Source organism: Felis catus, chromosome D2 (assembly GCF_018350175.1).
Source record: "Felis catus isolate Fca126 chromosome D2, F.catus_Fca126_mat1.0, whole genome shotgun sequence".
In the NCBI taxonomy this organism is placed as follows: Eukaryota; Metazoa; Chordata; class Mammalia; order Carnivora; family Felidae; genus Felis; species Felis catus.
Genome location: NC_058378.1, coordinates 71,915,948 through 71,940,220, shown reverse-complemented (window position 1 = coordinate 71,940,220; position 24,273 = coordinate 71,915,948). Strand labels below are relative to the sequence as shown.

Below are 24,273 nucleotides of genomic sequence, written 5' to 3'. Positions count from 1 at the left end.
AAATCAAACAACACCAAATTTTGGAGAGACTGTAGAGGACTAGATATTTCCTTTCACGACTAGTGGGAATATAAATTAGTAAAATGATGCTGGGGTATAGTTGGGTAAAATCGAATATGATACTGCCTATGACCAAGCATTTATAATACTAAGGAATTAGCTCAGAAAACCTATATATGAAACAAGAGAAGACTAAATAAGAACATATATAATTGTTCATAATACCAAAACTTGGTATATTCCAAATGCCATCCACAGAACAGAAAATGTAAAAAGGATCTACATATATCTAGCACTGCGCTTCTAATCTTCCTCTACACCAAACCTACTCCTCCTCCAAAATTCATCATCTCCATTAATGACAACTCCATGCTTGCAGGTTGAGGCCAAAAGTCTAATTCATCTTTCACTTGTTCTCTCTTCCACTCTATTTCCAATCCCTTTGTCTATCCAATCTCTCTTGGCTCTACCTTGAAAATATATTCAGAATCCAACCAGCCCTCAAAACTAGGCTCCTTCATCCCAGATGCTATCACCTATTTCTTAGATTATTCTTAAATTATTCACTGTTCCCAATTACCACTTGAAGGTCATCATCACTTCACCCAACCCATTCTAAAATTACCCAGTCCAGCTATTCCAAATGATAAGCATATACCCATTTCAGGGTTTTTAAACTAGCTTTCAACTTGTTCCTCAGATTCTGGCATGGTTCCCTCCCTAACCTCTTTCAGGTCTGTACTCACATACGGTCTTTGTGATGTCTTCTCTTACTACCCTATTTAAATTCAGCAACCTAAAACTCCTTATCCTCTTTCATCATGCTTTCTGTTTCCTCCATAGCACTTATTACCATTTAAATACATTTTATTTCCATTTTTATTATCTACTCCCCCCTATTAAAATACATATCCAACACATTTGATTTTTTAAAAGGTGTCTGAGGAAAGCTTACAATGCTTAACAATAGATGCAAAATTCAAAAACAGACAAACCAAATGAATGGTTTGCTTGCCAACACATATTTTTAAAAAAACACATATTTAAAAAAAAGTGGAAAGCAAGGAAACAATTAACACAATATTATGAATAATGGTTATTGCTTTCAGGGATAATGAAAGGAATGCTATCATGGTGACACACACGAGGTCTTCTGGGAGTACTGCAATGTCGTCTTAGCTCAGGTAGACAAGATGTTTACTTCATCATTGTTCTAAAACTATCTGTGAATGCTTTCCAATAGTCTTTTGTCCATATGCAGTCTTTCCCAGTTTTTCAAAGAGCACTAGGAAAAAGATAAGTACTACACATCCCAAAATTACCTTAAAAAGTAGAGCTATAGAGATAAGTATTTCTTCAAATTATCCATATGAGATTTTAACCATATTTTCCAAAATTCCAGATCCCATAACATATCATGATGTTTATAAAAACAATAATCTTTTTTGCCTACATATTTTGTTCATTTCAATAAATCTGCTCTATTACTTCTTTACACATCTGTGTATTTCCATCACTTCCCACATATTCACGAACCATAAAATTTTAAAATATCTGTCTTCCATCTTAAAATTATTCCCAACACAGTACTTGATACAGAGTCAACAATTTTTGTTGAAAAGATTTCAGACACTCATCGTGCAGAGAAATAAGCCAGGATGAAGACCATGAATATCATGTTTGTCGGTATTTACTAACATGTGTTAACTAACAACGTATTTATAAAATTGTCCTGCATCACTTTCCAAAACTTCTGATGGCTAAAATTTTAGACAAATCACAAAAACTCAATAATAAAATAGCTTTGAATACTTCAATGTAAAAATAACTCCCATTATATCAAATTTAAGAAGCTAAAAGAACTCATTTTATATAACAAGATGTAGCATCATTATAAAAACACATTTTAAGTAAATGTAATTTCAAAGATTTTTTAAAGTACAGAATTAATATAGTACCACAGAAGCATTATCATTAGACTCACTACTTAAATTTATAATTTTTCTAGAAGTATAACTGAAATCTGTTTTCTTTCACTTGAAAAAAAATTACTTAGAGGATAGTTACAACTATAAATTGTAAATGATAATGTTTAATATGTGCCTATGTGTTAAAACTTATTGTGCCTTTTCACAGGTTAAAAGAACACAGCAGTAGAGGAAAGAACCTAAATAAAAGTCAAGAAAATCTGAGGCTTCCGCTATCACAAAAAAACCTCCTACTGTAAGCTCTACAAACATGTAAGTGCAAAGAATGTTACGAGATCTCTTATTTAACAAGGCTAAGAAATCAAGACCACAAGGGCTCTGGTACCCAAAATCATGGCAGCAAAGTTGAAATCTCTTAAATGATAATACCAATTAATAAAACACCCCAACACTATAAAAGGAGTCTTTTTTGAGAAATGGGAATTCCTATAAATACAGGATGCTTGTTTTCTTATCCTTTAAATGTAAAAAAAAAAAAAAAAAAAAGATTCAACTAGTCCTGAAGTAGGTGGGTAGCAGCAATGGCCTTGGGTGTCTCTGAACTTTTACGTCTCAATCCTTTTCTAACAATGGCAAAATAATGTATTTTGGTAACTATACATTAAAACTCACCCTTCTTTCATTATTACAAATTATCATAAACCATTAGATTATAATAGTAAACCTGTGAGGTCAAATCACAGATTTCTATTTTTAAATAAACTTTTATTAAGCGCAAAATATATATATATCATACATATTATATATATTACACAAATTGTAAGGATATAGTTCAATGACTTATCACAAAGTGAACACATACGTGTAACCACTTTAGAAGCTTCCCTGTTGCTCATCCCAATCACTACTCCATTCTGCTTAGCCTAGACAAGACAATCCCTATCATAACTTCTAAAACAATAGATTAGTATTTCCTGGTGCTAAACTTCACTTAAATGGAAACATATCATATTCTTTTGATTCTGACTTCTTTTAGTCAACATTATTTTGGTGAGATACAACTGCATGGATGCATAGAGATGATTCTTTCATTTTCATTATTGCATAGCATTCCATTGTAAGAATATATCTTCTCCATTGGAAATGATGACAGTTCACTCGTTTCCGATTATTGATTATTACAAATAATGCTGTCATGAGTATCCTATATGACTATAGTGCAAACACATATGCATTTGTCGGATATATAACTAGAATAACTATTTCAACAGATTCATACATTCTATACATGAGTGTGAATGTATTGAAATTTAGCATAAACTGTCAAAAGTTAGTGCCTCTACCAGTTTCGACACGCTTGATATTAGCAGCTTTATAAATTTCAGCCACTTAAGCAGATATGTGGTGGTACTTCAATGTTGTCTTGAATTGTTCTAGTGACTAATAAGGTTGAGCAAAATATGTATTTTGGCCATTTGAATATCCATTTTCGTGAAGTACCCACTCAAGACTCTTACACATTTTCTATTATCTGACATTTTATTGATTCTTAGTACTCATCTACTTCTCTGACTTCTCTTTCAAGGAGCCAGTCCTTTTTGTTTGGCTTTATGTGTTGCAAATACCTCCCCCAATGCAACCTGCCTTTTCACCTTATTTTTAGATATTTTTAGATGTATATAGTTCAGTTTATCATTTCTCATTTACTAACAGTATCTAATTGTATCTTAAAAGTCTTTTTTGTCAATGATATAAAGATATTTGCCCATGTCATCTTCTATAATCCTTATCATTTCACCTTCCATATTTAGATCTACCACTGATGTCAAACTGATTTTTGTGTCTGCTATAAAGTAGGGCCTGTTACTCATTTTTTCAATTGTATATCTTATTGGCCCACAATAATTTACCATAAAAACATCTCTGTAGTTCAACTTTCTTATAAATTAAATGTCCATAAATGTGTAGGTCTGCCTGTGGAATTCCTACTTGCCACATCGGTCTACTTCTTTATCTTTGCAACAACATTTAAATATTATAGCTTCAAAATCAAGAGATTTGGTAGAGAAGTCTTCTAGCTCTGTCCTTCTTAGTTTGTTTCAGCTGTGGTTGGTTGTTTGCATTTTCAGATAAATTTTAGAATATGCATGTCTATTTCTAAATATATATATATATATATATATATATATACATATATATATATATGTATATATATATATATATATATATGGCTGTAATTTTGTTTGGGATTACATTAAATTTACATATCAATTTGAGAAAACAGACATATCTACAATATTCAATTTTTCAATCAATTATAATATATCCTTTATTTATTTAAGTCTTATTATTTCTCACAATAAGGTTTTATAATTTTTGTGTAAAGTTCCTGAATACATTTCATTGCATTTATTCTGTAGGTGTTAACGCTCTTATGGTAACATAAATTGTACTGCTTTTAAGTTACTGTTTTCAAATAATCAACTTCGTTCATTTTTTAGCTATACAGATCATCTTCATCACATGTTTCTTTTCTATTTCATTAATTTATATTCTTATCTCATATTCTCTTCCTTTTTCCTATATTTATTTACTTTATCCTTCTTTTGGGATTAATCTGTCCTTTTTCAATTTCTCAAGATTATGTTTACAACACTGATTTTCAGGCTTTTAAAAAATATTTTCTAATAAATGCATTTAAAGTTATAAATGTGCCTCTTGGTGACACCATACACATTTTGATCTGTCATCATTCAGTACAAAATATTTTCTAATTTTTAGTATAGTTTCTTTAACCAATTAGTTTTAATAAATTTATTAGGGGTTTCTTAGTAACTTTTGTGTTCATTTCAATTACTTTGTAGGGTCTGAATTTTTTTAAATTTGTTGAGACTTACATTAAAACCCACCATATGGTATATTTTGGAAAATGTTCCATATGTACTTGAAAAACACTGTATATTCTGCAGTCATAAGATAATATGCTCTCAAATATCAAAGAACACAAATGTATTCATTCAGCTGTTGAAATCATATATATCCTTACTGTTTTTTGTGTTTTTGTTTTTTGTCTCCTTATGCTGAGTTACCAAGGTAAAGGCATTAAAAATATCTCAGTATGACTTGTCCCTTTTATTCTGTCAAATTTTGCTTTATTTAACACAGTATTATAAAGTACATACAATTCACTGTTATATCTTCCAGGTAAATGCCTGATTTAAATTCTTATCTGTCTGATATTAATAAAGCTACACCAACTTTCTTTTGTTTACCACTTGTGTGTCTTTTTTTCCATTCTTTTACTTGCAATTTTTCTAAATATTTGTATACTTTGTATCTTTTCTATGCAGCGTGGGCTAGGTTTTGTTTTATACCAAGTCCAAAAATCCTTACCTTCTGGTTGAAATATTTAGTCTCTCACATTTAGTATAATTTGCAATATTTATTTCCTTACACTTAGTGTAATTACTGACTTGCATTTAGTATAATATATAGAGTTAAATACATCATCCTCTTACTTCCTTTGTATGTGTCTCAACTGTACTTTGTTTTTTTCCATTCTTTTTTTGTCTTCTTCCAAATCCAGTAATTAGTATCCTCATTTTCCCTTCTATTAGTTTGTTAAATATGAAGTTTTACTCTTATTTTTGTTACCTAATGATTACAACATAAATCTTTAGTTATTGTCTACTATAAATTAGTTCTTTTATCCATTCCCACTTATTACAAAAACCTCAATACTTTGAACACCACTTACCCTTCTCCCTCACTTATGTTTTGTTATTTTCATGCATTTAAGTTTTTATATCCATTTAAGCCTCTATTTTGATTATAGTTTAATTTAAAGAATAACCACTTCGATTTACTCTTAATTTCTCTATTCCTTCTAGTATCTGGGATCATTTTTCTTCTACTTCAATATCATTTCCTTTATTTAGTATTTCCTTTATTGCAGGAATATACTGTCAAGTTCTTTTGATTCTTGTTTTTCTGAAAATATCCTTATTTTGCTTTCATTTTTCAAGGAAATTTTACTGGGTGCAAAATTTTAGGCTGATGATTATCTTCTTTCAGCAATTTGAAGACACTGTGTCTTCTAGATTTCATTTTTTGAGTTAAGAAATCAGTTGTCAGTCTTAATATTGTTCCTTTAAAGAGAATATGAGGTTTTTTTCCCCTTAGACTGCTTTTAAATTTTTCTCTTTATGTTTGGATTTTCATCAGTTTTACCGTGATATTTCTAAATATAAATTTCTTTGTAGCTATTCCCCTTAGTACTCATAGAATTTTTTCTATTTGTGGCTTGATGTTCTTTATCACTTTTGAAAATTCTCAGTCATTAAGACTTTAAATAGTGCTACACATTATTTTCTCTTTTTCTTCCTCTTGACTCCAATTACATACATGTTAGATCATTTCTACAGGTCCCTTAAATTTCCTTCCTTATTTTATTTTTCATTCTTCTCTTTCTTTATTTCAGCATGAGTATTTCTTTCCAACCTATCTTCCATTTCATTAATTCTCTCCTCAGCTGTATCTAAGCTGTTGTCAAACCCATCTAAGGAATTCTTCATTCATTTAATATATTATTCACTTCTATAAACCCCATGTGATTCTTTAGTAAAAGTTTCTACTTGTCTCCTAATGTTTTCTACCTTTTATTTTAAAGTTTCTGTCTGAAAACAGTATTATCCTCTAGCTATGATACTAATGGCTGTTTCATATCTCGTCTTTTTCTAAACCTTATCATTATTTTTTATTTTGTCAGATATTGCATGTTGTTTTAAGAAATAATTTGAGGCTCTATACAATATTATCTTCCTCAAGAAAGGATTTACTTTTGTTCTGTCAGCTACTTAGTCTCTAGACAGGTCACCATAATCTAATGATTTAAAGTGGACTTATCCACTCTAGTAGGTTTAGAATTTCAGGGACTAAACCAAGTCTTTAAGTATGTAGTAGAGCCCATCTTCCTTAGCACATTTGGAAATCCAATTTTGGTCCTCCATATTAATTGGCAAAAGCTCTGCTCAGTTTCTTAGACAGCTTTCCAAAGAGACAATAGATGCACAAAATCCCAATCTTACCTCCCTTGACATAGATGTTGACCCACAAATTCTCACTGCCTTGATAATTCTCAGATGCCAAAAAGATGTAATTCCTAATTTTTCTCAGTGGAAATAATATTCCAAAATAATCCATTTCACCAATGAAAAAGAACTCCAAACACACATTTACCATCACTTCAACAAAGCAGCCTATCTACTAAACCATATCCACTAAAAAATGACACCAGTTCTGGGTGATAAAAACTTAAAATCAATCTGTACAATGCACATATTTGCTCTCACATATATACACTAAAGTATGTATCAGGCTTATTCATCAATGATATAATTTAAAAAATATTTTAGATATATAATGACAAATAAACCTGATATATACTTTAATCAATATATGAGGGCAAATTTAAAATTAATCTAACAAGTATCAAAACTTTAAGAATGCTAAAAACATTAAGAATAACAGAAAAATATTTTAGCGCTCACCAATATTTTTTAAAAACAAAGAATAAAAGTAAAACATTAAAGTATTGTGTGTATCTATAATATATTTATAATAAGGTGTTGAAAATAATTTACAAATTATTTTAGTAAATTCTCTTAAAGGTACTCAATGTTATTTGTGCATATACTAATATTGCCAAGATTGATAATTACATTCTTCCATGTAGAAGTTCATTATGGAAATTTTCAGGAAGGGAAACATGTAAAAATCTGAGCAAACTCCATTTGAGTGGTGAGCAGCAAGTAACACTCATTTGACTTCATTCAAAGAATACCCATGGCTCACTTTTCTATTTACATCTATTAATATGCTTTGCTGAACATTGCTATAGCCATTATTATTACTGTAAATTATGATGCCTCTTTCTGCAGAAGCAGTTATCTTTTCCTGTTTGATAAGATACAATGGCTGGAACATATGCAAAAATATGTTAAGCAGATTGATAATGCCTTAATCACTAAATCACAATTCCTCTTGCTATCAGAGCAAAAATACAAAGAGGAAAAGTTGGTAATGTTAAAATAGAAAGTAAAATGCAATGTATAACTTATATAAAAGAAAAAAGTGATTTATTGGTTTTATTATTCATAAAAATATAAAGAATAACAATGTATTGATTAGACAAAAAATAATAAAAATTAATAAAATAATCCAAAGGAAGTCTTACCTTTTTTTTTTTTAATTCCACCTTTCTTTTTCAAAAGAAAAAAATTAGAATATATGTTTGAAAGTGAAGGGGGTAGAAAACAAGTCAAAATTTGGTGAAAAATTATATTTCATTCAAATACATATGTAATTTCACGATGAAAGTTTAAATGAATGTGTAGTGTCTAAAAACAACAGAGTCATTTCCCAGGTTTTACAAAGGTAAATATTTGAAAACAACAAAAGTCCTTTTTTTTTTTTTTTCATGTTTGTTTATCACTGAGAGAGAAACAGAGCCTGGGGGAGGGACAGAGAGCGAGGGAGACACAGAACCCAAAGTAGGCTGCAGGCTCCCAGCTGTCAGCACAGATGCGGAGCTCGGACTCAGGAACCATGAGATCATGACCCGAGACAAGTCGGATGCTCAACCCGAGCCACCCTAGCGCCCCAAAAATTCTATTTTAAAACTCATATACATAGAAAAAATAATAACTGAAAAATGAATGAACAGTATTTCCAACATAAAGAGAACATTATGGTTATAAACAGACAATACACTAAACAGGAAACTCAAGTGGCAAATGAACACATAAAAAGATGCTTAGTCACTGTAGTAATCTGGGTATGCACAATAAGTATCCATGAGATAGCATTCACATCCATTGCATGTGCAAAAGAAAAATCGTCTCACAATTACCAAATGTTGGTGGTGATATGAAGAAACAGGTACATTCACACCTTGCTGGTGAAAGTATCCATTAACACAGTGACTTGGAGTGCAATTAGGCAACATTTGGTAAAGTTGCTGTGAATATGCTCAGACTCAACAATTTCACTTTTAACTATCTATACACACACACACACACACACACACACACACACACACACACACACACCCTACAGAAACTCTTGCATATCTGCATAATAAAACCAGTATAAGATGTACAATGTAACACTGTTTATAACAATCTACCTAAATGCACAAGCTCTGCATGTCATAGGAAATTAGATGATGAAACTGAAGAAATGCTTTTAAAATTTGCAAATGACATTAAAATATGAATGCAAAGAAGAAAAAAATCACAGGGCAGATATCAAAGCTCAACGTTACATTGGTAAGCAAACTTGCTCATCTGAATTGAACATATCAGTCCTTGTAAGTAATGCATACAGAATTAGCATATCTATGTAATCAGGAAACATTTTAAAGTCAGTCGTTTAAAGTGATAATGACTACATAGAAAATGTGTTATTTCATACCTTTGCTATACAAGAGAATTTCATTAGTTGAAATAAACAGGGAAAAAGAACAAGAATGCTTCCCTGAAAATATTTAATAAACGCTACTACTATACAAATATAAAATGTAACAGTGACAAAGTTTCTCACCACTTTTACCCAATCTACTCACCAAGTCTTAGTGTTAACTTCATACTTATAAAGATCATCCACCAATCCATATTTATTGCCTGGTAATGCTTTATAGCCTCCGTGAACATAAATGGATTTTGTTATTTCATCATACACACTGGTATGGCCATATCCACCTTGAACAATAGCTCCTTTAGTTTCTGGGACAAGCCACGTGTTTGATGCTGTAAGAGAATGAAGGTAAATCATGAACTTCAAGGAGTATTTAAAAATATAACTACTATATCACCAAACTACCACGTAAATTCTAATACCACATTTTTATAAGTAAGTTAAATATAACCAAATATTCATTTACTCCAAAAACAATTATTAAACATATGCTAGTTACTATGTTAAGCACTGGAGATCAAGTTGAGTAAGGCTGGTCTTTCTGTAGAAGAAACTCTGAAATATTGAAAATGCCAAATTTTTGGATGTACAATAGAAAAAGGAAAACTATTAGCACATTTATTTCTGTATTTGTAAATAACCCTGAGAAAAAGACTAACAGTTTATGAAAGCCTACTATGTGACAAGCTCTGAATTAGTCACTGATGTAACAAAAATTTAAAAAGATACGATCCCCACCCTTAAACGATTTTTAGCTATGTGATGGTCCACCATGTCTTGGTTATGAGCCCCACCCTCCCTTCTACAGACTCTTCTGTATTGCTGATGAAAACCTAAACAATAAATTTCCAAGACGTCCTTGATAGCTGTATTAACTGATAGGGTCCACCAAGCAGCGTACTGGTGAGAGATTAGAAGGCAAAAATAACAAAGACATACTGCCTTCATCCGTAACAGCAGGAACAGGCAGATGACTACAGGGGATAACGGCAGTGGTGACTTTATAGCCATAGCAGCAGGGGTAGTTCCTGCTCAAGGGCAGCGGTGACGCCTAGAGTAGCTTAGTGACAAATGTGGTAGGTATGTAGCAGCTTCCAGATTTTGGATGATCCCCCTCCCTTTGGTGTCTCTAATACTCTTGTAATTAACTCACCGTATTAAATCCTATTCTGCTTGCTATATCTAAAAGGCACTTATTTCTAACTGCAAATTCACTGATGCAAGCATCAATCATACATGCAAGGCATGCTTTTAAGAATATGCAGATAAACAAAACACAGATCCTTGGCCTTAGATAATTTTAGATTACAAAGAGCAACTATATAGAAATCTGTCATTGGTCTTTAGGTATTCACCCAGACCACACTTCTATCTTCCCTCTAACTGGCCATCTAAACTTTGGCATTATAGGGGCGCCTGAGTGGCTCTGTCGGATAAGCTTCCGACTTCAGCTCAGGTCATGATCTCGCAGTTCACACGTTGGAGCCCCACATCCGGCTCTGTGCTGACAGTCAGAGCTTGGAGCCTCCTTTGGATTCTGTGACTCCTTCTCTCTGCCCCTCCCTGACTCACATTCTAACTCTCTCTCTCTCTCTCAAAAGTAAATAAACATTAAAAAAAAAATTTTTGTAACTTTGGCACTGTAGACAGCTCAACTGAAAATACTCAAATCAAGTAATATAAAATAAAGATGATCTTAAAAATCATTCACTTTTACATAATTCTAAGGTAGTGAAGAAAGTGATATTTCAATGGTCATAAAATATAGAAATATCAAAAAGGAGTCACTAAGCCAATTTTAATTGATAAAACAAAACATGTAAAAAAAATCAGAGTATATTTGTAACTAATGAGTATTACATTTTGGAGGTAATTTCAAAAATATGACATTAATAATAACTTATCCAAAATAACTTGAAAAATACTCTTTAACCACTATTAAAGCTCTACTCCTATAGTCCAATTGAAGGTTTCCATATTTTTATTCATTCTCTTTTTAATAAAGATAAACATTCTTCTTACCAAAAAATAATGTAGAAATAGAGGTCTTTAATGTAAAAGTGAATATGACCTTCTCTCCCAGCCTATCTAGAGATATTTTTCACAATTTGTTATATTCAGACCACTTTCAGACTGTAATTCTAAATATTTTATTACACTCATACAAAACACATTTAAATTACAAATATGTGTATACAGACCTATAAATACTTGTACCAAAAAAATCATGCTATTTTACAACTATTTTTTCAACTATTTTTTCACTTAAAGCAACTGGCGCAATTCTTCTATGACCCATTTATTATTTTTCAACAGTTAAATTCCACTCTATTAATGATACACAACTTATTTAAATAACTCTACACTATGACTCATTTGGGTTTCAATTTGTTCCTAGAAACAATAATGCAATAAACAACCCTGCAATCAACTGGAGCATCGTTATCTAATAAAACACATACTCTGTCTCAAGAAGTACCTCATTATTTCATGTAATAATAACCCTTTGAAAGGTTTATTATTGCTTTCTCTTCTTTACAGCTGAGGAATTTTAGAGTTAGAAAAACTAAGTACCACACCCCACTAAGTACAACAAGCAGACTCTGGAAACAGTGCACAAGACAACCAAAGGAGAAATCTGAGAAGTGTAAAGGTAGACTGGTTAGGGACTCCAGGACTAGAAGACAAGTGTCTCCTCACCCGTCAACAGAAGAAGGCTATGCAGGCCCCACATTTCTCAATTCCCCAACCTAGCAATAAAAAGGTGACTCAGGTAGGCTTATTCCTCCTCAAAACTGAGGTTTTTGAGGAGGAAAATCCTAGACGACCCTAGCAGCAACAGCAAGAGGGACCCAACAAACACTGTTTAAAATAAGCAAACAGAGAAAGAGTTCCTTTTCCCCACCAGATCGAGACTGGAAAGGGAGATCCCACAAGACCTGAAGGATAAACCTAAACAGAGTGACTGCCTGCTAAAACAGAAAGATTTAAATGGGACCCAAAGACTCCCAATATAATAGCAAAATATCCAGGATACAATAATAAAAAAAAAATCACTTGTCATACTGAGGACCAATAAAATCACAACTTTAATGAAAAAAAAAAAAAAACAAGTGACAGTAACACTGAGATGTTGAAATTACTTGACAAGAATTTTTAAGTAGCCATGATAAAAACATTCCAACAAGCAATACATGTTCTTTTGAAACAAACAACAAATCTCAGCAGAAGAAAGAATAGAAAGAATAGAAAGACTAGAAAGAAGAAAGAAAGAAAGAAAGAAAGAAAGAAAGAAAGAAAGAAAGAAAGAAAGAAAGAAAGAAAGAAAAAAGAAAGAAACTTAAAGGAAAAAGAGAAAAATGCAGTAACAAACAGAAACGCTATGTACAGGCTCAATATTAAAGTGGAGCTAACAGACAGGGGATCCGTAAATTTGAGGACAAATCAATGAAAGAAATCTGAATAAAAGAGAAAATAGACTGAAAAAAAGTTAACAAAATCTCAGAAACATTTTTGGAACAATAACAATTGATTCAACATTCACATCACTGGAATCCCAAAAGAGGAAAAGAGAACATAACTGAAAGAGTATTTAAAGAAACAATAACCAAAAACATCTAAATTTTGTACAAGACATGAACGTACAGATTCAAGAACCTTAGAGAAGTCCAAATAAATACAAGAAACCCACACCACGGCACATCATAAGAAAACTTATAAAAACTAAAGATGAAGAAAAAAAGATCTTAAAAGCAGCCAGAGAGAAATGACACATTACTTACAGGGGTACATCAATGAGAATAACTCTGGATTTTTCATCTGAAACTATAAAGGCCTGAAGGGAGCAGCACATTTTTCAAATGCTGAAAAATAAGAACTGTCAGGCATGAATTCTATTTCAGCAAAATTATTCTTCAGGAATTAAATGGAAAAAAATACTCTATGAAAAGAAGGAAAACTAAAAATTGTTAAAATGTGGCCCTCTCCTTAAAGGATGGTTAAAGGAAAAATTTTTAAACAGGAATGAAATAATAAAAGAAGGAACGTCAGAGCATCAGGAAAGAAAAATAGAGCAGAAATATGATTACACACAATAGACTATGCTTCTCCTCTACAAGGTTTATAAATCATGCCTGATAAAGGAAAAAACTATAACATTATCTAATATGAAAGGCAATGATGCTTAAAAGTGGAGAAGGTAAGGGGATGTGAAAGCGAACAAGGTTTCCACACTTCAAGTGAAGTGGTAAAATGTTGATACTAGTACTAGACTCTGATAAGTCACATATGCATTGTTTAACACCCAGATCAACCCCTAAGAAAACTACACAAAGAAATACATTCAAGAATACTATAAGTAAATCAAGGGGGCACCTGGGTGGCTCAGTTGGTTAAGCTTCCGACTCTTGATCTTGGCTCAGGTCATGATCTCATGGTTCGTGGGATGGAGCCCTGCATCAGGCTCTATGCTAACAACACAGAGCCTGCTTGGGATTCTCTCTCTCCCTCTCTCTCTCTCTCTGCCCCTCCCCACTCATGCTTGCTCACTCGCTGTCTCAAAATACATAAATTAACTTCAAAAAAAAAAGAATACTATAAATAAATCAAGATGGAATTCTAAAAATTTTTCAAGTAATCCATTAGAAACAAGAGAAACAGAGGCATAAGAAACAGCAGAGAGAAAATAAACAATAACAAAGACCGAGGCACTAATGTATCAAAATTACCTTAAATGTAAATGATCCATTTATATAAAATCCTAGAAGTAACCTAATTATAGAAATGGAGGGCAGATCAGTGATTATCAAGGGTTAGAGACGGGAAGGGAGTGGGGGTGGAAGAGTTGTGGGTATGGCTCAAAAGGGCAATGTGAGGGGCACTTGGGTGACTCAGCTGAGTGACCCACTCTCAATTTTGGCTCAGGTCATGATCCCAGGGTCCTGGCACTGAGCCCCTCCTAGCTGAATATGGAGCCTGCCTGGGATTCTCTCTCTCTCCCTCTCCCCCAACCTCCTCTGCTCATACGCGCTCTCTATATAAAATAAGAAATAAAATTAAAAGCGCAATGTGAAGGAGTCTTGTGTGATACAGCTATTCTACACCTTGACTGCAGTGGTGGATACGTGAAACAATGTGCAATAAGACTGCACAGAACTAAACCCATACCCACACAGGCACGCACAAATAAATACAAATGAAACGGGAAATCTGGAATAAGATCAGTGAATTGTATCAGTGTCAATATTCAGTTTGCAATATTGTAATACATTTTTTAAAATGTTCCCACTTTGGAAAACTCAATGAAGGGTACATTGGATCACTCTTATTTCTTGTAAGTGTATGTGAATCTACAGTGATCTCAAAATAAAAAGTTTAATTAAAAAATTTTTATTCCCCTTATGAGTAATGGGAAGTTCATCATGAAATACAGTATTTCACTCAACTACTTGTTAAACACTTTTTTAAAAAATTAAAAGTGTGGAGCGCCTGGGTGGTTCAGTCGGTTAAGCGTCTGACTTCGGCTCAGGTCATGATCTTGCAGTCACTGGGTTCGAGCCCCATGTCAGGCTCTGTGCTGACAGCTCGGAGCCTGGAGCCTGCTTCGGATCCTGTATCTCCCCCTCTCTCTCTGCCCCTCTCCCACTCATGCTCTGTTTCTGTCTCAAAAATGAATAAACATAAAATAAATTTTTTAAAAAATTAATAGTGTAACACCTATGATACAGGTCTAACACCAAAATCTGTATTCTAAATATTACGGCAGTTTTTCTCAAGGTTTGGTCACTAGCAATTCAATTAAGGAACCTACAGGTGGTATGGTAGTTTCAAATGAAAAATTAAGGAAATAATTTTTTCTTGTACTCGAAATGTAAAATTAACTATGATTCACATTTTCATTATATTTGTATTATTTTTGCATTTGGAAATGTGCACATACTCAGGGAACCAATTTTTCTTAGTAAAGATTCCAAGTAAAAATACTGGTCATCTCAGAAAAAGTATTTTCTTATCATTTGTATGTTATTATTTGTATATGCATGAATTTTGCTTTTAACTTAGTAACGTGCTCCACCATATTCCCAATTTATAAAGAGTAGTTCATTAAAGAGAAAAGATAATGATGAAAACAGGTATGTGAATAAATGAAATAACTCCTAATAATACTATAAATACCAGAAGCAAAAATGAATTTGTAGGTGAGGTAGCTACACATAGAGAAGGCTAAACAAATCTGCAGAAAGATTCCCTCAAATCCTAAACTGAGTACTGATCTGCATATGCATAAAAGAAAACTACTTAAAGCCCATGTAAAGAACAACAACAACAAAAGACTAGCAGGCTGAATAACTCTTGGGTTCTCACACAGGGCTGGGAACAGTTGTGTTAGCAGACAGAAGAAAGACCTCACACAACAGGAGGCATTAGGTAGAGTACAAAAAGGGCTGTAATACTGGAATAAGTTAGTCATAAACTCAAAGTTGCTCGGGGTCCTAACAAACCTCAGAAGCAATCCCCCAAAATGCCCATACTATACCAGATAACTGCATGTCAGTACAAAATCCAACATTCTTTAAAGCCACAACAAAATCCAGCAGCCAATGTGATAAAAATATACCAGGTTTGGAATACATTTTTTTTTAATTTTTTTTTAACGTTTATTTATTTTTGAGACAGAGAGAGACAGAGCATGAACGGGGGAGGGGCAGAGAGAGAGGGAGACACAGAATCGGAAGCAGGCTCCAGGCTCTGAGCCATTAGCCCAGAGCCCGACGCGGGGCTCAAACCCACAGACCTCGAGATCATGACCTGAGCTGAAGTCGGACGCTTAACCAACTGAGCCACCCAGGCGCCCCAAGAATACATTTTATTTTTTTATTTTTAAAATTTTTTTTCAACGTTTATTTATTTTTGGGACAGAGAGAGCCAGAGCATGAACGGGGGAGGGGCAGAGAGAGAGGGAGACACAGAATCGGAAACAGGCTCCAGGCTCTGAGCCATCAGCCCAGAGCCCGACGCGGGGCTCGAACTCGCGGACTGCGAGATCATGACCTGGCTGAAGTCGGACGCTTAACCGACTGCGCCACCCAAGCGCCCCAGGAATACATTTTAAAATTAACAAGCATACAGGGCAAAGAAAATATGACCCACGACGAGAAGAAAAATCAGTCAATAGAAGGTGACCTAGAAATAGCACAGAAGATAAAATCAGCAGAAACAAATGTTTTAAAAGCCATTGTAAATACATTCAAATATGTTCAGTAATGTTACAGAAAACATGAACATGGTAAGAAAGAAATGGTAGATAAAAAAAGACTCAAACAGAACTCCTGAAAATGGAAAAGATAATATCTGAATGAAAAATACATTGAGTAGAATTAACACAAGATTTGACGCTTTAGGAGAAAAGAACAGTGAACTTAAGATACAGAAACAAGAGCTATCCAAAATGAAACAACATGAACAAACAAAACACCCTAAAAAACAATGAATGGACTATCAGGGACCTTCTGAAAATATTAAAGAAGTCTAATCTAAGTGCAATAAGAGTTCCAGAAACGTGGTAGGTGGTGGGTGGACAGAAATAAAATTTAAATAAATAATTTCTCAAATTCAATTAAATCCATAAATCCACAAAACCAAGAACATTAATGAAATACAAAGAAAGAAAGAAAGAAAGAAAGAAAGAAAGAAAGAAAGAAAGAAAGAAAGAAAGAAAAAAAAAAGAAAGAAAGAAAGAAAAGAAAAGAAAAGAAAAGAAACCTACACCAAGGACTGGCATGAATAAAGATGAACAAGCTAAAGAACAAAAATAAGAATTACAACTGACCTCTTATCAGAAAGAATGTTAAGTCAGAAGACAATCAAGTTGCAGATTTTTAAACTAAGAAGGAAAAAAAAGCCTGTCAATGTAGAATTCTCTACCAAAACCAAAAATAACTATCAAAGTCGAATTCTCTACCCAACAAAATATTTTCCAAAAATGAAACTGAAACAAAACTTTCTCAGACAAAAAAAAAAAAAAAGAGGCAGAAGTGTAACACCACAGACCTGCCCATGATATGACAAAGGAAATTCTTTAAGCTGGATGACAATAACAGCTCATCCCAGACAGAATCTGGATTTACATAGATGGACGTAGAGTGTAGGAAAGCTGGAGATGTAGATAAGTACAAGACATAATTTCTCATTTCTTGTCTCCCTAAAATGATAACTTACTTACAAAAAAAAAGCACAATTTACTATGCTGTTCATAATATATGAGATATAATATTAGCACAAAGGAAAAGAGGAGAAATGCAGGAAATCCTGAGGTTCTAACACTAAATATGAAGTGGAAGAATATTAAAGGTAGAATCTGATAAGCTAAAGACATGTACTATAGATCAATCCCAACAAAAATAAAACAAAAAGTGTACAGTTAACAAATTGATAGTCCTACAGATTCAAGAAGTTGAGCAAATCACAAACAAAATTGAAAGAAACCCACACCTAAACACATCACAATTAGGTTGCTGAAAACTGAAGATAAACAAAACACCTCAGAAGAGGTTAAAGAAAAACAAGTTCAAGCAACTGTGATTTTTACCCGAAAAAATGACGGAGGCCAGAAAGAAGAGCCCAACACTTTCTAAAGTGCTGACAAATAACTGTAACTCAGAATTCTATGACAGGCAAAACTATCTTTCAGGGATGACTGTGAAATACAGAGATTCTCAGATATAGAAAAACCATGATAATCTATATCCAGCAGGCCTGCTCTAAAAAAAAATGTTAAAAGAAGCTGTTAACAGAAGACAACTTGGAATGAAGGCAGATAATGTATTACAGGGATCTAAAAATTATAATTGTAAAAATTATGACCAATAACAAAACATTTAAATGTATGAAGCAAAAACTGATAGAACTAAAAAATTAAATAGTTAAATCCACAATCATAAATGGAGATTTCTACATTAGTCTTTCAGTAACTAAGGAAAATTACTAAGACTTGAACAACTCCACCCACCATCACAAAACTGGCATTTATAGAACACCCCGACCACTGCAGCAAAATACACACACATCCTTTTTAATTGACACTTAACATTCACCAAGACGGACCATATTCTCAGCCAGAAGATAAGACTCACAAAAATGTTAATAGCAAAATATACAGTCTCTGACAAGAACTATATTAAACAAAAAATAATGACAAGAAATATACCTGAAAAATCTTCATGTATTTGGGTTAAACTAAATACTACTAATCAACCCAAAGAGAAGCCAAAGAAAAAAATCACACAAAAAAATCAGAAAGCACTTTGAATTAAGTGGAAACAAAAATACTTTTGAAAATATGCAGGATACTGCTTAAGCAGTCAGTCCTTCTCATGGGTGGTTCCTTGACAACAGCAAATGGAACTACCTAGAAACCTTTTAAAAATGGAAGTCTGCTGGCACCAATCCTCACACAATGAATAAGAAAATTAGGGGTTAGGAGAGAGCAATCTATTGTAACAACCATCCAAGTGATTCTTACGTATATTAAAGTTTGAAACTATTGGATAAAAAAGAAATTTATAGCAATAAACACATATATTTAAAAGGAAGAAAAAAAGTCTTTATCAATTCAATGCTCTAATCTTCCACCTTAAAAAGGTAGTAAAACAGAGGGAATAAAACCCAAAAAAGAAAAGAAATATAAAAATAAAGCAGTAATCAATAAAAATAGAAAACAGGAAAGAAAAGCTACTTCTTTGAAAAGATCAATAAAGTTGTTTAACTTATTAATCTTTAGTCAACCTGACAAGAGAAGACACAAATTATTCATATCAGATATAAGAAAGATATCACTACACAGTTTACAAATATTAAAAAGAATAATAAGAATATAAATTAATGACTTTATGCCAACAAATTTACCATCTCAATGATATGGACAAACTTCCAAAATAAACTACCAAGGCTCATTCACAAAGAAATGGGTAACTTGAGTATCTCTAACATTTATTAAAGAAAATAAATGTTATAGTCAAAATCTTTCTGACAAAGAAGGCTCATGAGCCAGACAGTTTCACTGGTGAGTTCCATCAAACATTTGAGAAAGAAATAATACCAATTCTACACAAACTCTTATTATAGAAAATAGAATGGAACGAAACACTCCCCAAATCACTATCATTACCCAGACTGCAAAATCAGACAAAGACATTATAAAAACAGAAAACTAGTCCAATATCTCTGATGAGCATAAACATAAAAATCCTTAATATTTTTAGCAAATCAATTCTAGCAATATATGAAAAGGATAATATATTATGACCAATAGGGTTTGCCCACAAATGCAATAGTTGTTTAACATCTGAAAGTCAGTGTTATTCACTATATTAAGAGATAAAAAAATATATAATAAAAGGACAAATGATCTTCCCAACAGATGCAGAAAAATTATTTGACAAAATTTAACATCATCAATGAAATAGACTCGGCAAACTAGATTTCCTTGACCTGATAAGAAGCATCTAGAAAGCATACCACTAACATAATAATTAAAAGACTGGAACTTTCCCTCCTAAAATAGGAAAAAAGGCAGGATTATCTGCTTCCACTACTCCTACTCAGCACTGTACCAGAGGTACTGCCACTGAAAAAATACAAAGAAAATAAGTAAAAGGTATACAAGTTGAAAAGGAAGAATTTACTAGCATGATCTTAACACATGATTCTCTATGCAGATAATAAAAAAAGCTACCAGGATTAATAAATGCGTTAAGCAAAGTTGCAAAATACCAGTTCAATATGAAAAATCAATTGCTTTTCTATATACTAGCAATCAACAATTATAAGTTGAAATTTTAAATGCCATTTACAGGCAAACATGATAATCACTACACTACACAAATACCTGCAAAATGCCATTTACAATAACATAAATATATTAAATACTTACATATAAATTTAGCAAACTGTGTGCAACACGCTGAAAATCATAATACATTGCTGAAAATGTTAAAGACCTAAATAATACTGAAATACACTGTGTCCATGACTTAGAAGAATCAATACTGTTAGACTCAATTTTCCCCTCTATATGTAACTCAACCTCAATTAAAATCCCTACAATCTTTTTTTAAAAGAAATTGACAAGTCGATTCTAAATTGTATAATGGTAATGTAGAGTACATAGAATAGACCAAACTTTTTGAAAATAGAAAAAAAGGACAGAGGATTTATACTGCCTGATTTATAAATCTACCATAATCAATAAAGTGTGTTTGTGGAGTAAATATAATGTGCATCACTGGATCAAAAAAGAGTCCAAAATTAAAACATACATACAAATGACATTAACCAAGGTAATTCAATGGAGAAAGGAAAATCTTTTCAACAAATGTTATTGGAGAATTAGGATATTAAAAAAAAACTCAGTCCTTACTTCATATATGAAAATTAATTCAAACAGATGAAAGATCTGAGGATAAGAGCCAAAACTATAAACAGCTAATAGAAAGTGCAAGAGAAAAACCTTTGTGACCTTGACAAAGATCTATTAGCTAGAACACAAAAACCACAAACCATAAAAAATTGACAATTATATTTTATCCAAATTTAAAATCTCTGCTTTTTAAAAGACACTATAAAGAAGAAATGCATATATTTTTAAAAAACAACTTTAAAAAAGGAAAACCTGAAAGACAATGAATTATACACATCAATATAAAGAAGGGAAAAAGCTTAACAAATCAAAATATATTAAAAGGAAATCATAAAAAAAAATAAGAACTGAATGAATATGCAAAACAAATCAACCTCAAAAGCTGGTACTCTGAAAAGTATTAAGATTCATTATCCTCTGCAGAATCTACTCAAGACAAAAAGAAAGAAGGCTGAAATAAGCCAATATTAGTAATTTAAAGGAGGCATAGCTATAAAATAGTCTAAACTTCACTAACAGCATATTATGAACAACTTTAGGTCAATACACTTGAAGATTTAGATAAAATAGACAAATTCTGAGACAATAATCGAATGCTAATTCTGACAAGAAGAGAGAAAAAAACCTGAGTAGATTTATAACTATTAGATTAATTGAATATCTTGTTTTAAAACCTGGCCACAAGGGAGTTAAAAGCAAAAATGAACTACTGGGACCTTATGAAGATAAAAAGCTTCTGCACAGCAAAGGAAACAACCAACAAAACTAAAAGGCAACCAACGGAATGGGAAAAGATATTTGCAAATGATATATCGGACAAAGAGCTAGTATCCAAAATCTATAAAGAGCTCACCAAACTCCACACCCGAAAAACAAATAACCCAGTGAAAAAATGGGCAGAAAACATGAATAGACACTTCTCTAAAGAAGACACCCGGATGGCCAACAGGCACATAAAAAGATGCTCAACGTCACTCCTCATCAGGGAAATGCAAATCAAAACCACACTCAGATATCACCTCATGCCAGTCAGAGTGGCCAAAATGAACAAATCAGGAGACTATAGATGCTGGAGAGGATGTGGAGAAACGGGAACCCTCTTGCACTGTTGGTGGGAATGCAAATTGGTGCAGCCACTCTGGAAAACAGTGTGGAGGTTCCTCAAAAAATTAAAAATAGACCTATCCTATGACCCAGCAATAGCACTGCTAGGAATTTATCCAAGGGATACAGGAGTACTGATGCATAGGGGCACCTGTACCCCAATGTTTATAGCAGCACTCTCAACAGTAGCCAAATTACGGAAAGAGCCTAAATGTCCATCAACTGATGAATGGATAAAGAAATTGTGGTTTATATACACAATGGAATACTACGTGGCAATGAGAAAGAATGAAATATGGCCCTTTGTAGCAACGTGGACGGAACTGGAAAGAGTTATGCTAAGTGAAATAAGCCATACAGAGAAAGACAGATACCATATGTTTTCACTCTTATGTGGATCCTGAGAAACTTAACAGAAACCCATGGTGGAGGGGAAGGGAAAAAAAAAAAGAAGAGGTTAGAGTGGAAGAGAGCCAAAGCATAAGAGACTCTTAAAAACTGAGAACAAACTGAGGGTTGATGGGGGGTGGGAGGGAGGGGAGGGTGGGTGATGGGTATTGAGGAGGGCACCTTTTGGGATGAGCACTGGGTGTTGTAGGAAACCAATTTGACAATAAACTTCATATATTGAAAAGAAAAAAATAATAAAAATAAATAAATAAAACCTTGCCACAAAGAAAACTCCAGACCCAGATGACTTCACCAATTTCTACCAAACATTTTTGGGAAAAGTAGTAACAACTGAAAGTCTTCCAGATAATAGAAACAAAATTATACACCAGGCAGCAAATCCAGCAAAACAGAAACGGTTTCTCAAAAAGTTACCTGTAGATGAGATTACATACAGCTTTACTCTAAAACCCTAGAGGTCTGCACTGCAATTCTCAAAAAAATAAAAACAAAACCAGATAATTAATAATTATCTAACATGAGGAAGTTTCCAGTCAGTGTTCAAATTCCTACTTATTTTATAAGCTTTTTTTAAGTTTGGAAGCAGGATCCAAATGAGATCCATACACTTCAGTTGTCTGATATGTCTATTAAATCTCTTTTAATCTGCACAGTCTCCATCTTTTTTTTTAATTGCGAATGGTTTACTCTTCCACATTTTTTGTAAATTTCTAGGATGAAGGCAAAGAAGTTGTACTTTAATATTAAATGACCACTGACCCAATAAAAGGACAAGATAAGTTAAGTCTTTAAATACCAGAATTATGAATCAATAGTAATGATGGGCTGAAACTCTTTTAATAATAAATGTCAGGCCCTTCAGAGTTACCACCGTTAAATAAACAAGTATAGGATGGAGCATACCTCCCTTCACAGTAATTGTATAAAAAACAAAAAAAAAAATAATGAACTAAGTAAAAGTTTTGTTTTCTTTAGGCTGTTAAGTCATCACAGTAATATCAGTATAAAATAAAATATATCTAGGGAAAGTAATAGTCTCACATTAGATAAGACACCATGCTCTGTAAGCTCTATTAACTCTGAATAGGTTATTACAAAGTGTAATTTGTCCAGAGAGAACGCTAAAGATAACAAAAGGTCAACCAAGATACTGTGTATTTTATAATTATATAATCCAATCTCCCCGTTTACTAGCTGGGTATGCACTGGCCACTTGTGTGATACATCTGTGCCTCAGTTCCCTTACTTAGAGAACTTGAAAAGAATAGTTTATATTTACATGTTCACTTTGAGTTAACATGTGTAGTTACCGCCACCACCTAGCAGAGTACAGCCTCAGAAAACATTAGCCGCTATTCTCATTACTACAAAATAGTCTTTAAATCATTAATATCTGTGTTCATTTAAGGCATTAACAAAAGATATGAATGGAAACCCTGTTCACCTTCAGGGAAGACCGAAGGAAGTTGAGATGCTTGTCTGAAGAATAGAAGGTAAGTGGAAAGTAAGATATCTCAAAACATCTGCAGGGCCAATATGTGGAAGCATGAGTAATTTCACCTGTACAGTTCTATACAGTCATGAAAAATCAAGTACAAATTTATAAGATGTGCATATATCTTCTAAATATAAATAGAATTTTTAAAAAATATACAATACAGTGGCTGCCTTGTAAGGGACCAAGATCTCCATCAGTGAAAGAACGTTAAACAGAAAAAGACCTGAATTTTCTGAGTCTTGAATACACATGTAGTGAAATTTTTTAATGTAACCAATGCATATTTTAAGATACAGAATATTCATATAGCTTTTAAACGGTTTTAAAAACATATGATGTAATAATTTCACTTACCAAAACTGAGTCTTTTTATTGTGATATATTCTGAAACATTTAGAAAACATGAAAATATATATATAATCTGAACAGCAGCCTCTGTC

General features: G+C 32.8%; 1 protein-coding gene across 4 annotated transcripts in view; it reads right to left on the bottom strand.

Annotated features, from left to right (window-relative positions):
* The window catches only part of ATRNL1 (attractin like 1), a 774,854-nt gene that overhangs the window by 665,912 nt on the left and 84,669 nt on the right, over positions 1-24,273 (bottom strand). For all 4 annotated transcript variants that reach the window (XM_023240973.2, XM_023240974.2, XM_045040724.1 and 1 more), the window contains exon 9: positions 9,553-9,736. In XM_023240973.2, the coding sequence (XP_023096741.2) occupies positions 9,553-9,736 (184 nt within the window). The remainder of the gene's footprint in view (positions 1-9,552; positions 9,737-24,273) is intronic.